We start from the raw sequence: 23,671 nt of genomic DNA on the forward strand, positions 1-23,671 counted from the left end.
ACCCAAAGAGTTGCCAGTAAGTAATCTGATGCTGCCATCTCAGAAACAGCCCACAAACCATAGACCCACTGAAGTGACTGAGGCTCTAGACCCACTGGAGTAATAGAGGCTCTAGACCCACTGGAGTGACTGAGGCTCTAGACCCACTGGAGTAATAGAGGCTCTAGACCCACTGGAGTGACTGAGGCTCTAGACCCAATGTAGAGACTGAGACTCTAGACCCAATGTATAGACTGAGGCTCTAGACCCACTGGAGTGATTGAGGCACCATATCTACACTGAACTGGCTCCACCCAAAGAGTTTTTCCTTGCCTCTGTTGCCTTTGGCTAGATCTTTAGAGATCTGGACCCTAATCTGTGTTGTACAAAGTGCTATATATAAATCTGACTAAATAAATTTGACTTTTGACTCAAAGATCAGCTGTTCTCAGCTCTTCTAGAAGACTCTAATGAATGTGAATAGGCAGGAGGGAAGCGATGAGAAAAGGTTAAAAGGTCAAAACAACTTCTCACTTATAGAGCAGGAAGGGCAGGTAGAGCAAGGTGCCAACAATGCCAAGGTTATAGCTTTGATCTTCACATGCGGACATTCTTGTGTGTGTACACACACACACACACACACACACACACACACACACACACACACACATATATATATATATATATATATATATATATATATATATATATATATTAGTTGCTCTGGATTCTGCTTTTTCACAATGCAATTATTTGCACTTCTGATAGATACTAACTGAATTTTGCTGCCTTGAACTTGTGCTGAGCAATGACAATGAAGTTGAATCTATCTATCTGTATGTCTGTATGCCTTCGAGCTAGCAATGAATAAACAAGCTGAAACTGGAATGTCTGAGGAGACACTTCAGTTTGAGTGGCCAGCTCCATTTTGGACCAGGCCTGGTCCTTTTATTCTCTAGACTAGGAGAAGTCTAGTATTTGAAGCAAAGTCTCTCCTTTGCTTCAAATTTTGGAATGGTTCCAAAACAGGAACCCCATTGCTGGAGCATTGTTTATTATGGCTAGGTGCAGAAATTTTGAAACTTCTCAGGTAGCCTTACTGGATTTTGTTTGCATTTTTTTTTTTTTTGTTATTCTTGCAAATAATCATGATTTGAAATGTTCACATTGAAAATAACAAAGACAAGGAAAGTTTTGATTGAACTTAACATATGAACAACAGTTCATCTCAATATTCTATGCTTAATACGTTAAGAGAACTAGAATGTGGAATCGTGAAGGTCATCCCGTCTCTACAGTCTTCAGGCTGGTACTGTCCCGCCTCTCCTGCACAGGCACTCCTCGGGTATGTCTTCCCTTTCAGGGTGTATATGTGTTCTTCTGCGTGTGAATGTTCATGCGCTTTACCCCAGGGTGTATATGTTTTTCCTGCGTGTGAATGTGCGTGTGTGTGTGAGCCACACTGAGAACAGTGGCTTGTATTGTTCACCCGTACCCCACCCAGCTGCAGATCGAGTTAAGGTCTTGCCCGCATATTTCCACCTTTAAGGAAATCTGATCTCACTTAATTACCCACTCTCCCTCTGTGTAACCACATACACTAGTTACACAGATTGGATGCTTCGGTATAACATTGTGATTAAACTAATGAAAACTTGATTCATGTTTTTTTTTTTCCCATTGAATGCTGATGTGTAAATAGATAAGCAAATTTCGCCACGTATGTCTGCAAGGCAGTACAGATGCAGCTGTGGGAAATATGAGTGTTCCGACTCTCCACCTTAGAAGGTTCCTTTGGGTCATTAGCTAGAGCACAGAAACACTACAGAAGAGGTTTAAACTCTGGTTTGGGCAAACCCCCATAACTCTGGGGCCATGACCTGGATCTGAATCCACTGATGTCTATCAGTTCTATGGACTGCAGAAAAGGTCAAAAGTAAATGTAACAGAGTAAAGTTGCCACGCAGGCTGCTGTATTTCAGGTGACCTGTAGAAAGTATGATAGTTACGCCTTAAAAAGCAGTTCCGTCTTCGGGTATGCTGGCAGACTATGTAGAGTGATGTTGCAAAGAGAGATGGCTTGGCAGGAGCAACAGGTCTGAAGGTGTGGGAATGACTCCATGACCACGCACTCTGTTTCGAGACAGTATCATAACTCAAAGACATGGAGCAACTGGACAAAGTAGGATAAAGCCACATACTGCTCAGCCGAAGCAGCCCATGATCCACTCTCTCTAAGCTTAACACATTCTTAAAACTAAGTGACCATCTAAATTCAGAGCAATTCCTCCACAATGACAATAAGCCACTATACGGCTTAAGTGGCAATTTTAGTGCAGATGAATAATGTTCACTTTGAAAATAACAAAGACAAAGAAAGGAAGTTTTCTGTGTGTGTGTGTGTGTTTCTGTGGATGTGTGTGTGTGTGTGTGTGTATGCCTACAGAAAGTTGCTGTGGATGTAAAAGAAAAAGAGAGTTTCACTTTTTGTTTGTCCTTGAAGTTATGGCCACATTTAGAATTATACTCTGTCAATCAACAAAGCCACAAATCAGACTAGCCCCCCCCCCCCCCCCCCCCAGACAGCCTTTATATTATCCAACAGCCAATTAGCATTACGGTAATGATCTCTCAATAGCCCTCTCACTAAAACTCTGACGTATGGAGTGTTCACAAATCATTAAAACCAACCTGCCCACCTTAAAATATTTATTCTCTCTCTCTCTCACTCACATACACATACACCCATCCTCACTTCTAACTAAATCAGTTAGGGTTAATGTTATTTGGGACTGGGTGCTCTGTTTGGTGTTATAATGTGAGGACTGTTTGGCTGGGGTGTAAAGGACAGTTCTGGCATGCAGTAATGTCTTTATGTTCTTTCCTCAGGCTTTTTACACCTGCTCTCTCTTCTCTGCACTATTTCACTTTACATAATAAATTTAGGTGTGTGTGTGTGTGTGTGTGTGTGTGTGTGTGTGTGTGTGTGTGTGTGTGTGTGTGTGTGTGTGTGTGTGTGTGTGTGTGTGTGTGTGTCTGTGTGTGTGTGAGAGAGAGAGAGCGAGAGAAGGAGATGTTTTGGTACTGATCAGCCACTTCTCCATTGCTTGTCTTCTCTTCCATTATCTGAGCACAAGGCAATTTCTATTGGTAAGTACAGTTGAGCTCTGAGGTCATTTTGTTACCTACACATGCCTTACATAGACCTTCCTCTCTCATGCAAAACATTGAAAATGTGTGTATGTGTCTCAATGGCTGTACACAAATACATGAAATGTGTAAAAATACAACATTCTACAACCAAACCATTCTTACTCCTGGTTAAAGGTTACACTTAAATGGAAAGGAAAGGATTAGCCTAAATCGAAACATGTTCCCTTCCACAGTTCTGGATTCACTCCTCAAAGTATAACAAATTAATTGAAGGCAAAAATAAATTTAAAACATTATGCAGGAAATGGATTAAAATGTGTCAAAGACTGTCATTACAGGAAGAATATATCAACAGGAACTAAGATGGCTTTACAAAATGCAGGTTACTGGTAAATCTCAAGCACAGGGATTCCAGTTACAGTTAGTTAGTACATTTTAAAAAAAAATGTTCCCAATACAAATCAAAGAGTAACATGCACAAGTCATAGAATGAAATACCTGGGTAGCAGAAAAAAAACCTGCTCTCAATGTTGAGCATATCACCTCTTTGAGCACCACTTACCAAGACAGGCCGTAAGGCAAAGGTTCCTGGAACAAGCCAAAGCAGCCTGGAACAGCTCGGAAACGGCAGCATTCCAAGTCAAGGATAACCTGAGAAGACACACTGAGTCTGCTGATGTCTGTGGGCCAGTCATTGATTACAAAGGATTTGCAACCAAGTACAAACCATGCTATGTATTTAAGATTATAATGATTTATCCAGTTACTTATGGTTTCTTGAAATGTTCTAACTGTATATGATTCATATATGGTTCTCCCAGTATACATATCCTCAAATATTCTGTTATGTTCTGCACTTTGTAAACTTTATGTATAAATTATATAAAGTTTATAGGCATTGTTTCATTTCATATCCAATGTGCTGTTGAACAGAGCCAATACAAAAACAGCATCACTCTTCGATTGCTTCATGAAAGCAAGTGCAGAGATGAGGTTGCCAAGAAGCATTAGAGAAGACATGACATTGGGACAGCAGGGGGAGAGGTCCCACAGGGGAGACCAAGGTATGAGAAACACCAACACAAGGCATGAACATACGGCTTATTACCATTCCCGAGGAGCGCTAGGTGAGGAACGACTTCAGCCCCAAGAAATCATAACTTGAACTTGAGTGAAATATTAGTAATGTGTCTATAATTGTTCACAATGGCGTATATATCAAATCTGTCTGTGCTACTTTGTCTTATATCTGTCAGCAAGCAGAGCATTATTATTAAAGCAGTCATAAATCTTGTTTACTAGAAAAATGTAGACAGACATTGTCAATCTGCCAAATCCTGGAGTATTAGATTACTGTTCATCTCCTTTACCACAAAGCCATTTCAAATTTCCGTACAGTAGTTATGTTTAGGTCATTTCCCGCAATTCTTTTACACTGCATAATACAATGAGGAAATGAACAAATGTCTGTGCATACACACAAAGGTGCACACAAACCTCGTAAGAAAGGATTAAAAATATAACCATTGCAGGTGATGTCATGGATCTGGATATGATGTCAAAATGGCTGATGTAAACTTGATCTGTGCTTGCGACTGAAGCCGTAATATTGACTATGACAATGACAATGAAAATATTTCCAGTTCAAAACATCCAACTGACCACCTTCATTCAACATTGCACCAATGTGTATACTTACAAAAATATAGAAAGATCTATAATGAACCTTTGGTAAGCCCTACTAACAAAAAAGCTCTGAATTAATTTTCCTTGAGGTTATACTAGTTATATTCCTGCATCTGTCCTATTCTATTCTGGCCTAATCACCATCCTTATCCGGCATACCATCGTAACACAGGAAACAGAGCTTTATCTGAGTGGCCATTAAGGGCCATGGTTCTGCCCCTTTACTAGTTTCCCCACCCACCCACATCAGGACTCCGCCCTGTTTTATGAAATGGACTGGCCAGAATGTTTGCACCGGTAGATCTGTCCTCGAGCCAGACGAGGAACCATTGTGTTCCACGATTTCCCACCCCCCTTCCTTTCTTTTATGTACTTTTTTGTTTTTATTCATGTTTTTAGCTGCTAACTGTGAAAGTCCAGAGGGGCTGGAGAGGGGCCACCAGTGCCTATGAGTGATGACGATGTCTGTAGGGCCAAAGCGCATCAGTTTCTCTTCCCTTCCCCTCTCTCTCTCGCTCTCTCTCTCTCCTTCTTTCAGGATCTCTTCAGAATAGAGCAGAGGGATAAAAGTCTCATTCAAGGTCCAAATCTATTGGAGTGCTTTGTGAGCACTATTGTTGCTAAAGGACTGTGACTGCCTTTAAGATCCATTCTCCATCTCTCTCTCTCTCTCTCTCTCTCTCTCCTTTTTTTTTCACTTTTCCCCTCTACGTTCAGTTAAACTGACCCTGTAAGTGACTGGACAGCCCAAGCAAAGCAGATTCAGCATATATCCCACTGACACGAATGCAGTGCGTAACAAATTCAGTCTCTCTCTCTCTCTCTCTCTCTCTCTCTCTCTCTTTCTTCTCTCTCTCTCTCTCTCTCTCTCTCTCTCTCTCTCTCTCTCTCTCTCTCTCTCTCTCTCTCTCTCTCTCTCTCTCTCTCTCTCTCTCTCTCTCTCTCTCTCTCTCTCTCACACACACACAGCATTCAACCCTCCTTCATTGAAAAGTTGTGTATGTTCAGAGAAGGAGGGTTGGAGGCACCAGCAGGGTGGGGGGCAGGGGGCTGGATGGAGAGAGCTGGGACACAAACCTAAGTCAACACTGTGGTATTTTCCCAAAGATGCATATCTACTCTAAACAAACACTGATGAGTATTTATAGGAAATGCACCGTGCACTGTTGGGTATGGTGGGAGCTAAAGAAGTGCAGCACCAATCGGGTTTACAATATCAACATGTTCCAAATGCACCATGGGTAATCATAACTTAGTGGTTTGGTTTTTATTTGTCAACAAGGCAAAAAGCCAGCGACGAAGGATGACAGCATGTTACGGCATCTAGGCAGTCACTCAATAAACAGCAGACCAGTGTGATGCCTGAATGACACACCATCCACCGCAACCGTGCAGCTGCCTTGTTCAGACCATGAACTGAAATGGCAGGACACAGTTGTTCAAACTCTCCTAAGCTAACAGCTAACACTGCACCCATATCTCTGGTTTTACTGCTGAAAGATGTTTCATCAGTTTGTCATGGTCCAAATGCTTGTTGTAGCACATATATGATACTAACCAAATGAAGCAGAAGTTACTTACATAATAGCCTAATTATTAAATACCAGTTCAGAAGCAAATATGCCATTCCAGGATCCAACAGTACCTTGCAGGATGTGGGTCATAACGTGCACATTACCTCTGTTGACTATACTTAATGGAGCACACTTCATCAGACGCTTGGCACACTAGCAAATTAGCAGCCTTAAAACACCCCTATGACCCACATTTCAACTGCATTTTGGCTGTAGACAATTTAGAAAGCAACTGCTTCATTACACATAACAACAAAAACTCTGGTCATGCTACCTGTCTGACCTGTTAAGCCATGTGCAATGAGCCATGCACAACTATGAGAAATATCCAGAAACCATAAAGTCTAGAAAAAACAGAAATGTTCCTCAAGCTTGTAAGAAGCACAAGTCCTCAGTGATTACTTATGCTGACCAGCCTAAAACTGTGGCCCATTTATTAGTGCACATGTCTTCATCAACATAGGCACACTGAGCCTTCATTACCATTCAAGGTTCAATACATACTACCAGGAAATACACTTCAGTGGATGGATTTGTCTGATTGAATTGTTTTCCCCAAAACTCTTTTCCATCTCTTACACAGACTCACACAGCAGGCATTACCAGTGTTAACGCTCCAGCACAATGGAAAAAATAAATACAATTTGCTATTTTTTTTTTAATTGTGTGCAAACCACTCGTTATGTTTTATTTTGTTTTTAAATACTAATTTTAACGTCAAATTCAATCTGTAATACAGGCATTACATTTTATCTATAGTATAGTATAGATAAAACATGTTTGTTACCAAAATTAAGACATTTCAAGACAGATTTCACCATTAACATAATATTTATTGTTATTTAGTTACTCAATAAAACATATACATATATATACAATATGCAGGAAAACAGACAACTGCACTTTACATATTATTTTTAAAAAAGAAAATAAAACAAACAGCAAAAACTGAGAAAATGACCTCTGTAAATCTGCCCTCCATCTACCATTTCAGAGTTTCAAAGTCAACTGAAGCAATTTTGTTGAAAGATTACAAGATTGCCTAACACACAGCAAAAAGTTTTTTCTATTTTACATGTGCAATACCAATACGTTTTTTGTTTTGTTTTTTGTTCATTTGCTTTGCATCACAAGATGTTACTGTGTATTCCCATTTTGTCTGGTACACCAGTATTGAAGCATGTTAACACACGATTTTAGACAAGAAAATCTGATTTGGACATTTAGAAGAAAACTATGAACTAGACCGACAAGCGTTAAGAAAGCAGAATTTACAAAAATATCGCTGAAGCACAGAAACACAGAAAGCTGTGAAAACTAGGAAGAAGAAAGAGCTTGAGCAGACGTTCTTTGTAGGATGGGTTGGACTATGTGTATGTTGCAGGAGGGGGGCTTCATAGATGTTAGAACATCATTCTGAGCCTCTCCAAAACACCATCTAAGCGGACTTACCCCCATCTCTTTCTACTTTTCTCTGTTCCCAAAATCCCAGGAGGCAGCCTCCTGGCCTCCTGGGTCAGAAGGACTACGGTGGCTCACAGAGACAAAATTTCAAAGGAGCTCTCTTATGCTGCCTAATGACAATAGGATTACCTGCCCTCTGGCTGGGGAGGTATAGCTTGGACTTGCCAGGCCAGGGAAAAACCCCAGATCACATTCATGCTGACAACCATACAGTCCTAAAGGAACAGTCATTAGGGAAATGACAAAATAAAATGACACGTTAATACTGGTATACCAACACAGCTGGGCACATCATTTAGGTCTCCTTCTGTTCTCTTTTACCACCGCTGACATGACATTTCTTATGTTTTCATATTTATCTGTTTTCTACAAATTTAAAGAAAACCAGAAATAAAAGTTCCTGACAAAAAAAAGGAGAAAATAAGTTTGAGGTTTTTCTGTGGTGAACTCAACTATGCAGCCTTGCGCTATTGTCCTGTCCACGGATACAGGGTTTCGTGTATAGGTGTGTGTGTGTGTGTGTGTGTGTGTGTGTGTGTGTGTGTGTGTGTGTGTACACACGTGTGTGGATGTCTGTGTATATATGTCTATGTGCATATCATGTTCATCATGTGTCCACAATCGAAATTTGTCCTCTCTTCTCACATGAAACACAAAAAGGTCCAAAATCCAAACCTTTCGTCAACCCTCCTCATCCTCAGCCCTACGTCTGCCCGCCTCGTTGTCGATGACCGTTCGTGCTGCATTTCACAGCGTTCAAGTCAGCGCCGCTACAAAGGTCCCGAAGCGGTTGGAGATGTCTGAGTGCAGAGAGCGCCAGGATGGCACTGTCCCGCCACGCCCCTTCGGCTCCCCCAGCTCATCTGTACAGTGGACGGAGAGACACTGTAGGTGGGGGCCCGTGCCCCCCGGGCCTGGGGCTACTCCTCCCGCTCCACCCTTACTCTGAGAGATGTCCACGTCTGAGGGTCGACAGAGAGGAAGACACAGAGTCAGGTTCACAACGCTCAAATTAAACTGCTCTTTGGTATATAAATGATATTTCAACAGACTATAAAACAGTATATTTCATAGTGTTTTAAAATGGGTGAGTGACATGTCTATTAAACCTAAAGCAATACACAAAGATGCTGGCATTTATAACACAAATTCAGAAATGCTAATTCTGGTTTTAAAAAAAGGTTGCAACACTCACAACAGGCATATTTACGAACAGCTCCAAACAGCAAACGTGGAAATCTTCCTTAAGGGATATTTGCAATAACTTTGGTCAGTTAGATCATATAAGAACTTAAAGTCCCTAGAAACAAGTAGCTGGAAATAGCCATGCCATTTAGGGCCTACCCAGATACAACCACACACACACACACACACACACACACACACACACACACACACACACACAAACTGTGCCCTATTTAGTCCTGGTCATCTGTGCAAAGCCACAATGACCTTTGGTCAAGAGGTCACAAAGCTCCAGGGAGGTTGACCTTAGAACCTGTTTGACCCAATTTACCGGTATAATGACCCTGCCAAAGCATCGACTTCTTGTCACCATGGTGTCACAGCAACCAATCATATGTCACACAGAACACCTCCCAAAAAATCTATACACAGGTTTATATGTTAAACGTCAATAGAATGAAAGAGAGAGAGGTAGAGAGAGATGGTCAATGAATCTTGAAAACTGAAGGAAGAAAGTCTGTACACAGTGACCTGATGAAATGTTCTGTATAACTTGAGAATCTTGCAACACACTAATGTCACTTTCTTTGCAATGATCTTTTTCGCTTTTTTCCTCTTTTTCTCCTTTTCATACCTACGAATGTCCTCCTTTCTTTCAATCCTTTCTTTTCTATTCTTTCTCTTTTTCCCCTCTTTCATCAAATTAAGAATTCCTACCCTCAAGCTGCTCACTCTTCCTCTCTTCATCTGATACCATCAGAAGACTACAAAACAAAGACATTTGTACACACACACACCCACACACAGAGCATATGAGAGGCACGGAGTCTGGTCTTGCCCCCAAGCTTGTCTGAGCCAAGACAACTGGCACAGAAAAGGTCAACCCTTCTGCCCTCTCTCTCTCTCTCTCTCTCTCTCTCTCTCTCTCTCATTTCATCCTTCCGTCATGTCCTCCTAAAGCACCTGGGGTCTGAAGGGGCAAAATAATAGTGTAAGAAAGGAGCTCTCATGTTACTATTACATACAAGACCAATGTGACTTAAACAATAATACACACACACACACACACACACACACACACACACACACACACACACACACACACACACACACACACACACACAGTTCTGTCCTGTGCCCTGCTGCCTGCAGCCAGTAGCCCACGGTAGCTGGGCACAGCAGGCTCTGCAGTGGCCTGGATAAGCAGCCAAGCGTTCCACTGACATACACGCACAAACGCACATTCTCTCCCTCTCTCTCTCTCTCTCTCTCTCTCTCTCTCTCTCTCTTTCTCTAACCATCAAGCTGCCTGCTGCCATTCACCACACATAGTGATACACCCTACAATCTGACAACAGTTCAGTCCCAAAGCACACATGCCCACACACCACAGCATTCAAATCACTGTTAAACCCACAGTGCCCTAGTGTATACACACACACACACACACACACACACACACAAAAGAATGACCATACCTATTACTTTTTACTGACGACCTCCAGAGGATTCAACAATCATTCCACATTCATTTACACTTCTCACATGCAAGTTTATTCCTTGCTGACTCAAATTCTAAATAACCAATAAATAGTGATTAATAAACAGTGATCCATAAATGGTGATTCAGTGTAGTAACAAATATGATCTATTCCAAAGATTAAAACACTGAAACTACTTGCGGTTAATGAAGCTGATGTCTACAGACCTGACTGCAAATTTATCATACTTTTATATTATTTTTTTATATTATTAGTATATTATTATATTATTAAAAAATTAAAGTAATATCTATGACCTACGAACCAGAGAACAAAGCAGAAGCTTCCAGCACAGGTAACGTGTGCGCTGCTCCCGACAAGTATGCTGTGAAATCATGCATCAAACAAGGCTGAATTCCAATTTGCCATGAAATGTAACAACCGAAGGTATCTTTCCCCACGAAACCTCACTAACTCAAGCATTGCAAATGCACTGTTACACCAACTGTAATAAAAGGAGTTTCGTTTCTCCAACAGCCAACTATGAATAAGTGCAGATACCATGCAGAGAACAGACACGGTAAATAAATAAATGGTTATATTGATGTTAATAACTGTATTTCAAATACAGTTACTGTATAACAGTATCTCAAAACCAATGTTAAAGGTATTGATATTCAGATGAAACACAAATGATAAAAAAAATCTAATTAACATAAATGGAAAGAAACGAGAAACAATTTCTGCTCGTACGTGTCAGTGGTTTGTGTGTTTGGTGTATATGTGAAACAAAGAGGAACTGGCAGTTTGAACATGTAGAACAAACATGAGCATGTGACTATGTGTTGCAGAATGTCATGGAAGAAAGATGAGGCCACCTTTCTTTCCCACACCCATAATCCTTCACTTCCGGTCCTAGTTGGATTTTTTTCCCAGATCCCCATGCTTTGACCTTTCACCTTTATGTCTGCCTTTCGCATAGAGGGGGATAAAGACAGTACAGTGCTCCCACAGGCACTGATAGTGCTGAGAGCACCGCACTGCGAGAGAAGGCAACAAGAAGTACCTCCACACGAAGGAGGTTCTTTTGCTGTAAGAAGCACAGGGCTTTGTCTCATGAGACTAACTGCACCTCTGCTTGAGGTATTTCAGACTAGAATATTGAACCACACTTTATGAGAAATGAATCAGCACTTTCGCTCATGCTACAACTGTTTTTCCTTCTTGCCGTAGCAAAATTGTTTGGACTCCAAAACGAAAAACAAAATCAAATGTATTTAGACCTTATTAACCATGGGACCAGAGAGAAAGAGAGAGAGCAAGCGATTGGGTGGTGAGTTCAGACAGGCGTGACAACCAACCTCTCCTTCTTCACCCTCTGACCCTGCCCCTCCCTCCCACATTGGCCCACAAGACGTGCCCATTCTGAATGCGAATACAAAACATCAGCACGTGTGGCAAGTGATTTACGGCAGCAAGGCATAAATCTGCACTACGTTCAGTCTCCATGCGACACCTCGTCTGAGGAGATGACATCACTGTCCCTTCTCCATGCTCCTTGACCACACATGCTTCTGTTTAGAGTCATTTGTTTGCACGTTTCAAATAGATTCAGTGAAGCCCATTGTATTCTGCAAACAAAATAATTAAAGCATTTTTGTATTTACTTAGCTGAGTGAATTAGCCAGACATCATGCATCCAGACTCTCTTTAACAGCTGTGGGAATTTTCAGGCTTATAAGCATGTGCAGAAGTAGAGAGTAGAATGGGGGTATGCGGGGTGGGGGGTGGGGGCACATTCAAAATACATGCTTTTACTGGTATACTAAAACAATGTAAGCTTTAACATAATCAACATAAAACTATTGTCAGAAAATCAGAAATAAGAAAAAAGGACATTTCGCAGAGAGATGAAGGAAAAGTAGCAAGAACAGTCAAGGTGGAGTAACACTTCTCCAATTTAAATTTCACGTTAGCTGGTGAACTCATTAGCATTTCAGGTTAGTTGGCATATTAACAAAATACAAGCAGAAATATATTTAGTGTAACAAAAGCATATATGTTCTAAGAGCAGGGTAAGACAACAGGTCAAATTTCATAGTGAATTTTGCCAAAGAAATTTAATTGAGGCTATTTAATACTTCTCAGGACAGGTTTGATTGATCTCCAGGAACAAATATTAAAGACAATGTAAAAAGGCAGAATCATCACCTGGTTGGAATTGGTGCTTCACAGCCAGTAGTTATAATATTGGCTTCGATAGTGTTAGACTTTCTTTAACTGGCTACAATATAGTACAATAATTCTCACATACAGCAAAGTGTAGTGTTGACAATGTAGTGATGATAATAGTAGTATATGTATTTAAGTTTGTTTCTGAATGTGTGTGTGTGTGTGTGTGTGTGTGCGTGTGTGTGTGTGTGTGTATACACAAAGCATCACTGCTACGTTCACTAACCACTCAAACTCTCCACCATCCGGAGAAGAAAGAACAAAGTGGCAGAGCTGTAGCCAAGCAGGAGAAGATCTGGAGAAGATCTGGAAGAAAAGCTGGGAGAAGATCTGGAAGAAAAGCTGGGAGAAGTGTGGAGCAGGGTGCTTGAGCCCACGATGCCCTGCCCACAGGCCATCCCAGTGCCAACCACTCAGCCCTAGCAAGGCCTACACTACGCACTCCCCTATGCCCTACTGGGACTGCATGACAACCTGCTGATCATTTGTCATAAGCAAGTAATGTGCCTGCTCCTCAGTGGTAATATTTAAGAGAGACCACACTTTCTTACATTTTTTTAAAGAATGCAGATATCAATCTTTACCACCTTGTCTGTCATTTGGGATGTATAACAGCCTTACAGCCAAAGTACTTGTTAATTGTTACTATTATGATTATAACCCCTGCCTTTGTGAATGTGTGTGTGTATGAACACACACATTGGAAGCTGATACAGAACACCTTGTGATGACGGATTGAGAACGTGGGTTGCCCTAAGCTGTTTTCCTTTTTTGCAGCAAATGTCAATCACGACATTGTTTTTAGCCGTTAGGAAATGAATGGGAGACACAAAGAGAGGCAGAGGGAAATGAAAATTACTCATGTTTTGCCAGTTGTCGCCTGTGCCAAATGTCAATAGCATGAATGTGCTGGTAACAGATTAGCATGAGTGAGAGAATGAAAGTTGGGGGGGGGGCTCTTCTTTTTCTTGAAAACCAAGAAGGCCAGAATCGAGGTCATTTCAGGTGACCCGTCAATACCAGCTGCTAACCTAATTAAGCTGCCAGAGTATGCTCCCAACGTGTGCACACACACTCATAGACACACACACACAGACATACACATACAAACACACACAGACACATTGATTGCCAAGAACATGGTACAACATGTTGGGATGCAAGAGAGCAACCAGTTACAAAACTCTTTAACTCCTTAACTTTGGACTCAGTCACTCAGTCACTGTTTAGCAAACTGGTTAACTACCAGCCCTTCCTCATACTGTATCAGGTACAGCAGATCTTAATTCACAGGACAGAAATCTTAGTAACTTCATTCAGCTTCATTTAGCAAGGGGGACACATACTAAAGAAATAAATAAAATGGCAGTGATAGGAGACATACAGAAACCTCCAGATGAAATACAAACACAAAAAGGGCAAACACAAAGCTTGGGGGTAGGGGGTCAAATCCAAATAAAATCAGCTGAATCATTTCCTAGGGCGGTTCATTGAGTGTTATCAAGTGAGCACACGTCCCCGTGCACAAACTGTCAGGTCAGACAGGAGAAAGCAAAACATGTGTTTGTGTCTGTATAAGAGACATAGAGAGATAGAAAAAGAGAGTGAGAGAACAAACTCTAAATATATGTGAGAAAGAAAAAAGAAAGAAAGAAAAACAGTTCACCCGTCTTAAAAGTCACAGCTATGAATAGATGTAGGTTTGAGAGTGTAGTCTACCCCAGGGACCTCAACTCCACTGTAGTTGAGACCATGGTCAACACCAGCGTCTACCAGCCCCAGTCATTTAGGACCACAGCAGTGTACAGTACAGGCATTTCTACAGTTCTTCACCCTTCATGATGGGCTTCATAATTAGCTGATGAGCTGAATCAGGAGGCAGAGCAGCAAAATGTCTGTGCTTGACTGTTTTGTGAACAGTGCAGGTCAGATTTACACCCATGTCTGACGTACACATCCGTCAGATGTACACCCATGTCTGATGTATACCCAGCTCAGTTGTACACACCAGTCAGATGTACACCCAGGTCTGATGAAACAGCAAAGTGATCATTCTTTTTTAGCTTCTGCATGGGTAGTTTATTAGGTGCAATATCAAACTGGTGGATGTTAATCACTGGGTGCAACTAGTATTAACAAATTAATAAATTAACAAATTAAAACAAATTAAAAGCACTGAAGAAAACAAGGGTTAGTTTTTTTTTTTCAGAATACAATAATTGCTTCTATATTTTCTCTCCATTTACACAAGCAACTTAATCCCCATTTCTGAATTCTGAACACTCAAGGAGAATCTCGAATATAAAATCCTCAACCTGAAGTAGGGTACAAACAGATAAATACAAAAACGTATAACTCATGGGTTGCCAGTACCTGCAAAACTCCCCGAAGGGTGGGAAAAACACCCCACACTAGGAACTAGCAGCTCACGTTATGGCTGTTAAATTGCTAAAAGTATTATTTCACTACTCCACTTTGGAGGTGCCTATAATGACATCAATTTCCCCACTAAACAAAATCCCACCCCATTAAACCTCTAGCTGGGTGCCTTGTATATGTGTGTGCATTTTTTTTTTAAAGTTCTCACAGTTTCTATATGCCTTGCCCTGCAAAAGTGTTACACATCTAAATTATATTTTTGTGAATGTGTGTGACATATTGGAATGAGTGACATCCTTTAACATTATTGCATAATTTAAATGTTGTATTTGGATTTGAATTCTGTGATTACTGATCACTATTAGTATTTTAAAAACATTAATAATAATTGTCACAACATTCTCTAAAATTAAGGGAGCAATTATAATTTCTGTTATATTTGGCTTTTGATCCCCCATACATCAAAACATGTCTGAACAGGTTTGGGCTTGACAACATAAAAAAAAAAGTCAAAAACAGAAGACAATTAATTACATTAATTGCGTACAAAAGAAAATAACATGGAATCTTACATGCAATAAGATGCAAATCCACACTACTGCATGGTTGAAGTGTGTGTGTGTGTGTGTGTGTGTGTGTGTGTGTGTGTGTGTGTGTGTGTGTGTGTGTGTGTTTCTTTCATGTGGGGGTGCTGACATTTACACCTGGGATGTTTTGAGTTACATCTTACTTAACTCTTTCCTAGCCTGAACTCGACTGGCTGTGAGAACAAACCTATACAGGTTGTGCAAACATATGTTGTTACATGTGCATGAACCAACAGTCCCTGTTGCTTAGGAAACACTGCAAACATTTTACTGTAAACATTTAACACCGAATAAAAGTATAGATTCATCCTGAAGTGTGCTCTTCAGTAATGAAGTTACATATTCTGTATATGCCAGGATCTGTATATTTGTGATATTACATTTTGATGGAATGTCTAATTGTATTAAAATGTAAATATTTAAATCATACTGTTTGCATACTGTTTTGGCAATTTGGCAACACTGTTTACAAAGCTTCTACTCCAGAAACATGTCGTTTTTGTTGAACTTCCCCATACTCTACAGTAATAATTAGATGTTTTATTAAAATGTGATATTAGGCCAGTCAACATTCAGAGAGTCCAACTGTTTATGACAAATGGCTTAGTGGTAAGTATATCCATAATCCAAAAATGTGCCTTATAAATTTTCATCCGCACATCTCTTCACTGTAGCACTCATATGCTGACAGAAAATGAGAATATTGCTGTGAATGAGCTCCGTTTAGGTTTTTAATAGTCCCCTTGCGTGCTCCCATGCAGTGCATCTGATGCCATTTCACAAGCCACAACACCTTGCATCCCTCCTCTCATCTTTGCTGTCTGCGCCACTCAAATGAAAATCTGTCAAGGCTTGTGATTTGTGCTAACTAGCTATCGATCGCACCCGCACCGCGTACGTTTGCAGCTCTGGGGGCCTGAAGGCGAGCGGGGAGAGAAGAGGGGTGAAGGAGAGCCGAGTCGATGGAGGAAAGGAGAGAAAATGAAAGGTGAGAGCGACTGGAAACTACTGTGTTTTGCATTTGATCTACATTTAACGCACTGAAAAAGCCCCAAAGATTCCGTAGTTGGCTCATTGAGTAGGCCATAACATAAAATAAGCGACGGGAGATGGGGCTGGCGTGCTTGACTGCGTTCAGTGTTAAACAATGCGTTCTGACTTGACGTCCCCTAACCCAAGAGCCACCTCCCCCACCCTCGCCCCCTCCCACTCGCAGTTAGCCCGAACAAAGGGACAGAGAATGCACACCGGGGGTTGCCTATTCACGCGCGTGAAAGCGTCTCCGTCCGGCGCGATTCAATTATGCGTGTCCGTCTCGCCGCCTTTTTCAGCAAAGACAGTTACCGTTTCATATACTGGTTAAACTGAAAGACAAGTGACGAGTAGAGAACTTGCATATAAAATATATGGATCCATAATTAAATTGTTCGGGGGTGTGGTGCGGGGGGGGGGGGGGGGGGTCCATAAACATAAAAAAAAGACTTCTCATGAAGCATCAGGTTTTAAACCAACCGATCACAAATTAAAAAGCACTAGAAACTATGGAAATGATACAGTTACAGAAGTGTAAACATAATATCCATTAATAAATATCAGATTTAACTAAGCTTAATGAATCTTGTAAGGCTTATTGATAAAACTGAATGAAAACAACAAATGCAATAATAATAATAATAATAATAATAATAATAATAATAATTCAGCTGCCAAGGTAATCTGCAGTTTAATTCTAGAATTGTGAGGTTTTAGTTGTTTTACGCTTTAACTTTGTTCAAATGGAACTAAAGCGATGTTAAACTTTGTCGATAAGGCGTGTAAGATTAAAAATGGTAGCAGAGAATAACGAACTTAAAGACGAACTTTTTTGATCACATCAAAAGTCATCAAAAACTTTTGATCTAATTACTTTGATTATCTTGAAATTTGTGAAACTATCATTTTAATTTTGAGATTCTCATGCTGTCATATGTCAAAATTAGATTTTTATTTTTTTCTACTAGAGAAGGGATGCAATAGCAATATTGCCGTTGCAGCAATATAATTATTATATATTGATTAAGTAATACACACAGAAAATATCGTTAAAGCCAACATCACTGGACAAGAACAAATTGTTGTTGTTATTATTATTATTATTATTATTATCATCATCATCATCTTATTGATGTTGCTGTGTTTTTTCCCTATTATTATTATGCACTATATACTATATAAATGTTGGGACACATTCATAACGCAGGATTCACATTCGTGTCGTGGCTCATCTAAAGTCAGTTCAAGATCTTCAATAAGATTATCCGCTGGTAATATTTAAAACAAACAGACGCAGAGAAAGGGAGATCCAGTAGACTAAACGCATCTCTCCAAACGCAATTAATCTTCTCCGTGTCGTTGTTCTGAGTGAAAACCGAGATAAAGAACCACAGGAAATGTTTACTTTAGTCCGGTTGCTCTTTTGAAGCCTTTTCTTTGCGGTTTCATGCGGACTTAAACCCATAAAATAGACAAAATCCTTAGATAAATGTTCGGCTCGTGCGAGGCTTGTGAAGCGTTCGGAGCTAGTCGCTCGTAAATGACACGGTTTTTTCAAACCTCAAACACTCTTTTTGACTTACGGCCTCTAAGTAGCTTCGTTTAAAACGCACCATTTAACTTGAAGCAGTTGATTAAGAAATTCTGGCTAATTTGAACTGCCTATTCTTTTTTTTTTTCACCAGACCGAAATATTAGAAGTAGGAAACAGGACTGTGTATTATAAATCATGGATCTCCTAAATAAAAACCTGCATTTTATTGAAAATAATGACATCGAAAAAAAATCTAGAGAGGCTCTACATCAAGTTGCTGTCAGTATGAAACCTACAGAACATACACACCGATATTTGAAATGCACAAGTTGTCCACAATTCGCGTACGCCAAACTCTTTTACCATTGTATTTCTGAAATTGATACATTATTGTTGTATGTCGTCCTACTGTTTGCTAGGGTCTATGAGAGAGAGAGAGAGAGAGAGAGAGAGAGAGAGAGTCAAACAGACTGGGTGTATGTGTGTATGTGTGTGTGGGGGGGGGGGGGGAGTAGTATATTAATGTGTGGCCATTGTGGGCTGAGCACTCTTTTTCTTAAACTAATCAAATAATTTGAAATCCAAAACACAATTAGAAGTCACAGTTTTATCAATTAAATTAACCCAATAAATTGCCCTAGTCTCATTCATTTTTACCCAGTTAAATAGTATAAGCAATAATATTTACCTTCTTTGACAGTGCCCTGTCCCTTAGTCTTTTCCCATGCAGCCAGTGATTTGTCCTCTTCTGAACTCTCGAGAAGGCTCTTGTCACTGGGCACATACCAGGTGGCATGCTGTTCTGCCATGAGTGTGTCCAGGTCAATCGTCCCCATGGAGCCCTTTCCAGCATCCGGGCTGCAACTGGGGAGCTCGCCGTCCCCACTCTGTCCGTTGCAGTCACTGCCTTTCTTGCCGTTCTTTATGGCCAGAGGCTGGTCCTCAGAGATGCTGAACTGCTGCCTCTGAAGCTGGATCTGTGCCTGGAGTATCTCCAGTGGGTGGATCTCATCCTGACCAGAGGTGCTGGAGGGCGTGCGGACCTGCTCCATGCCCGGAGTACCTGGGTGGCCTACTCCTCCGTAGCCCTCTGGGGTTGAGGTAGTGTGATTGGCGAGGCCCATGCCCTGCCCTTTCTGCCCACCCATCAGCCCATTTTCTGCCCTCTGCATCTTGGGTGAGCCACCCAGATGTGGGCTGCGGCCAGCCTTCGCCGAAGCTGCCGCATCGGAGCTGGACGACACCTCGTCCTCATTGCCATAGTGGGGGCCTATGTCATCAGGGAAGTCAACATGGGGCGAGCAGTCGGCTGACTTGGACACGCTCTGGATGCCGCTGTCCAGGGACGACATCAGGTCAGCTTGATCGCCCAGCACCAGGTCGCTCCCCTTCCCCCAGGAGGGCGACGTGAGGGGCTTCTCGTGCGGTGTGCCCGTGCCCCGCTCTGCAGTGCCAGCTGTTGGTGCGGACTGCTGGCCAGGACTCACAACAGGGTTCCCATTGTCAGAGGGGAAAAAAATCCCAGGGCTTACGTGGCCACTGTCTCTTTTCCTCCTCCCTCTCCCTCTCCCACTCCCTGTTGCCGCTTTACCCTCACTGCACGGGGTAGCGTCCATGTTGTAACTTGGGGAGAGGGCACTGGCTTCCCCCTGCACCGTTTGGTTCGGACCTGCCGGTTTAGTGTTGCTATTCCCGGGGCCAGTCATCTGGGTGCTCTGCTGGGTTGCTCCGCCTGGGAAATATTCTGGCCCGGCCCCACCGGTCCCGTTGGCTGTGCTGTTATTCACATCCTGCTCTGTTTGACTCAGCTTTCTCTTCCCTTCACCCTGGCTCTTTTTGTTGAATGTCACATTGAGGTTAGGGGCCCCCAGGCTGGCGATCATGTTCTGGCAGGCAGTGGAGAGAGCTGCCAGGCAGCTCTGTCCGAAAACACTGTCCTTGCTGCTCGTTTTATTAAAGCTCCCCAAGGAGAGAGCCCCCAGTTTGCTGACCGAGGGGCGCTGGCCAGCTGGAAACTCTGCCTGGGAGGCAAAACCCCCTGGAGATGTGCTTACCCCCTGGCCATTATTGTGTGGCGCCCCCTGCCGATTGGAACCTCCAAAAGGGAAGGAGGGCTGAGCACCCATAGGTGGCCCTGAAAAGTCATTTGGTCGCCTTTCTGATGGTGTGTTGGGCAGCCCTACACCTGCCCCAGGAGACTGCATCTGGGCTAGGTTTCCCATGCTGCTGCCAAACTGGGGGTGGATGCTAGGTGAGTGTAAAGGCTGCACATGACCCTCTCCAGGTATTCTCATAGACTCCTGCATACCCAGGCCATTTACACCTGGTCTGAACATCATGGCAGCACCATTCTGCTGCATATCATGAGCCCCTGTTTCTCCACCTGGGCCACCCATGCGCCTGCCCAGCATCTCCCCTGGTGGGTGGGGCCCAGAAAACCAGCCACCGTCAGGAGCCATGTGGGGGTTCTGACCATCGAAGTTCACCATCCTCCCGCCACCATCTCGCTCAAAGCCAGGTTGAGGCATGCCGCCCACAGGGCCTGTGTGCACCATGGGGCCTTGAGGAACGTCTCCGTGGTGGCCAAGCTGCTGCAGGTTGGGCTGTCTCATTCTCTGCTGCTGGCTCCGAGAGGCCATCTGCTTGATCATCATGGCTGCGTTTTGCCGTTGCTGCAACGACTGCTGCTCTGGCCCTGCGTGCTGCAGCGGTGGGCCTGGTGGGAAACCATCAGTCACAGGAGGAGTGAATTCTCCAGGCAGTCCAGGATAGGCAGATGGGGAGATATGGTTCTCCATGCCAGGTGGGTTGTGCATGCTGCTGTTCCAGGATCCACATCCCTCCCCTCCGTGGGCATTGGGGAAATCAAACCTGGGCCTCTTGGCCACATTCAAATAAGGGGAGTCAAAGTGCTGTAGCCTTTGACTGGGAGTCTGCTGGGGAGGGGGAGGTTGCTGTTGCATATTGAACATGGGGTCCCCGTAGGGATGCATCCCTCTGTTCTCCAGTCTGTGAATTGGGTATTCAAACTGGTTATGCTGGCCAGGCATCATGACGGCGCCCTCCTGCATGCCGGCATTGGCGGAGCCAGCCTCGGGTTGTGGGGGCCGTGGGAGGGAAGGCGGACAGTTTTGTCGGCCCATCAACCCCGTCTGCTGCTGCTGCATGAGGGGATGCCTGGCACCAGGCTCCATCCCCACTGGCATTTTGCGCCCACCCCCAAAGCGCTCAAAGAACACACTGTGCTGGGATGGGGGCTGCTGCTGTAGAGGGGCCTGGGGGTGGCCTTTAGAGATGCCCTGCATTCCTGGAGCCCGCGACAGGCCTGGGTTTCCAGGAAAACTGGCCCCTGGCACTTGCCTCCCGGCCCCAAAATGGGGGAGCTGAGAGTCTGGCTCAGAAGGGGAAAACACAGATACATCAAAATGTCCAGAGGGTGGCTCACTAGGATAGGTGTAGTCCAAGCCTTCCACTCCACCACCCTGGGGGGGCATGCGTCTGGACTCCAAGTTGTGACTCTCAGATGATGATGAGGAAGAAAGGCCGTGAAAGGAGGCAGCCCGATTTGGTGACTGGTCCAGGGGGAGGCATGGGGCAGGGACGGGGTGATTTCCACTCGACGGTCCATGGTGTTGAAAGTCAGGCATGGAGCCTGGCCTCTGCTGTTGCTGTGGCGGCTGCTGAGAAAATCCATCCCCCGACTGGCTCTCGGAGAGGGGGTCAAAGCCTTCTGTGAATCCCTGCTGAGGCCCCATACCACTCCCATAACCCATTATCCTACCTCCATGTAAACAGGAGGATCCAGGACCAGGGTCCCCAAAGTTTCCCCCAAAGTGTGGATGATGTTGGTGAGGATGAGCCTGGTGGCTGTGGGGATGGTTATGAGGTTGCTGGTTGTTAAAAAACCCATGCATGGGTGTCTGCTGTTGCTGGGGTTGCTGCTGGAGTCCTCCTCCATGCATGTCCGCGTGCCCTCGCGGGTGGAAGCCGCTGTATTGCTCTCCTCCATTCATGTTCATGTTGAGCGCAAGCATAGGAGGCTCGTTAAGGGGGCCCATACCAGGCTCAACCGTCCCTGGCGGGCCTCCGGAGTGAAAACCTGGGCTCTTGTAATGAGAGCTCATGCTTACTCTTGGCTGGTTTAAGGTTTTTTCAGCGTGGCCGGCGTTTCTGCTATTAATCTGGGGACCGAACTGTTCCAGCCCAAACATACTTCCCGCGATCAATCCCGCATGACAGCCAGCTTGCCTGGCTCCACGGCAGAGTCTGCCGTCTTCCTCGGTTCTATTTTTCAGCCGACCCAACAAAGAAAAATAGGGCGATGATAATATATAAAAAATACAAAAATGTAATTGGATAAATAAAATGTTAGCGACAATATCGATCTTTGTGGCTGAGAGCTGGGATAGTTAAATATCCATTTGGGGTGAGAAAATGTAAAACTCACCAATAAAGTTCATCCAGTTCAGAAAACAAATTGTTCCATGTTTTTCTTCTGTTTTCTCTCAAACTGACTATGACGAAATGCTTTAGGATGCACGGGGAAAGGTTTCTTCACAGTATCACTTTCCTTATAATAACCCGTGAAATACCCTACTTGCGCATCCGAACCTGCGGGGAAAATATGATTGGCACCGAGAACACCGATTTAAAAGTACTCCCCTTATGTAAAAGTTCAAAAATACCTCGCACTCAAATTTCAACGGAAATTTGATGACAGCACCGCGAAAAGTGAAATACTGCACGCGTTCTGCGGGACCATTTCGTCTCCAGGAAACATAATTCCACTTTGTTGTCAAATGTCCCGAGAATAGTGATCTAATACTGGCATTCTGCTTTAAAATCCTCATCGAAGGTGCATCACAAGGACATCCATATTTCTAAAATCAAATCAAGTGTAGACGGTTCACTGAAGTCTTTATCTTGCAATCACAAATGACACCGACAATAATGCGCTTGTATATATTTTCTAGTCCGATGTATTTTCAATTGTATCTGGGAAACAGCGCTTGCCGTAGAATCCTTGTATTGATTTGAACTGGTGAAGAAACATCAAAACGCAAAATCCAGTCCTTTGTGTTAAGGAGTAAACTCGAAAAGCCCGTCGGAGTGTGGCTGTCTCTCCGGTGTGTGACCGACTGGCACAACACACTACCCAAACTCCGCGAATACAGAGCTGCTTGGTAACATAGTCCCATCGGTACTGCTCATTTTCCGTGCAATCGCGCCGCTTGCGTGAAATCTCTATTATAGCCAGCACTCTAGCGCACACACTCTGCGAGTCTTCTTTCAATCGCTCCTACAACACCAGGTTCGAGTCCGCTCGATTCCAGCTGGAAACGATTCACTGATAGATCACATACTGATGTCTGGCGCTCAGCACTG

The 23,671-nt window shown here is 43.2% G+C and overlaps 1 protein-coding gene across 2 annotated transcripts; it reads right to left on the reverse strand.

The window, feature by feature from the left end:
* Positions 1-7,204: 7,204 nt before the first annotated feature.
* On the reverse strand, positions 7,205-23,669 carry mn1b (MN1 proto-oncogene, transcriptional regulator b). Of its 2 annotated transcripts, XR_014123764.1 has the most exons (3): positions 18,975-23,669; positions 18,596-18,708; positions 8,602-8,818 (listed from the first exon to the last, which is right to left on the reverse strand). XR_014123764.1 is itself a non-coding variant. In XM_027029047.3 (2 exons), exons 1-2 carry the CDS (start codon positions 22,495-22,497, stop codon positions 8,613-8,615), a joined length of 3,729 nt encoding a protein of 1,242 aa, XP_026884848.2. In that variant the 5' UTR covers positions 22,498-23,668; the 3' UTR covers positions 7,205-8,612. The 2 variants fall into 2 exon arrangements, 1 of the variants encoding a protein (XP_026884848.2); XM_027029047.3 differs by lacking the exon at positions 18,596-18,708 and having other exon boundaries at positions 7,205-8,818; positions 18,975-23,668.
* Positions 23,670-23,671: the final 2 nt, after the last annotated feature.

This window comes from Electrophorus electricus, chromosome 5 (assembly GCF_041902795.1).
Source record: "Electrophorus electricus isolate QZ-2024a chromosome 5, ASM4190279v1, whole genome shotgun sequence".
NCBI lineage: Eukaryota > Metazoa > Chordata > Actinopteri > Gymnotiformes > Gymnotidae > Electrophorus > Electrophorus electricus.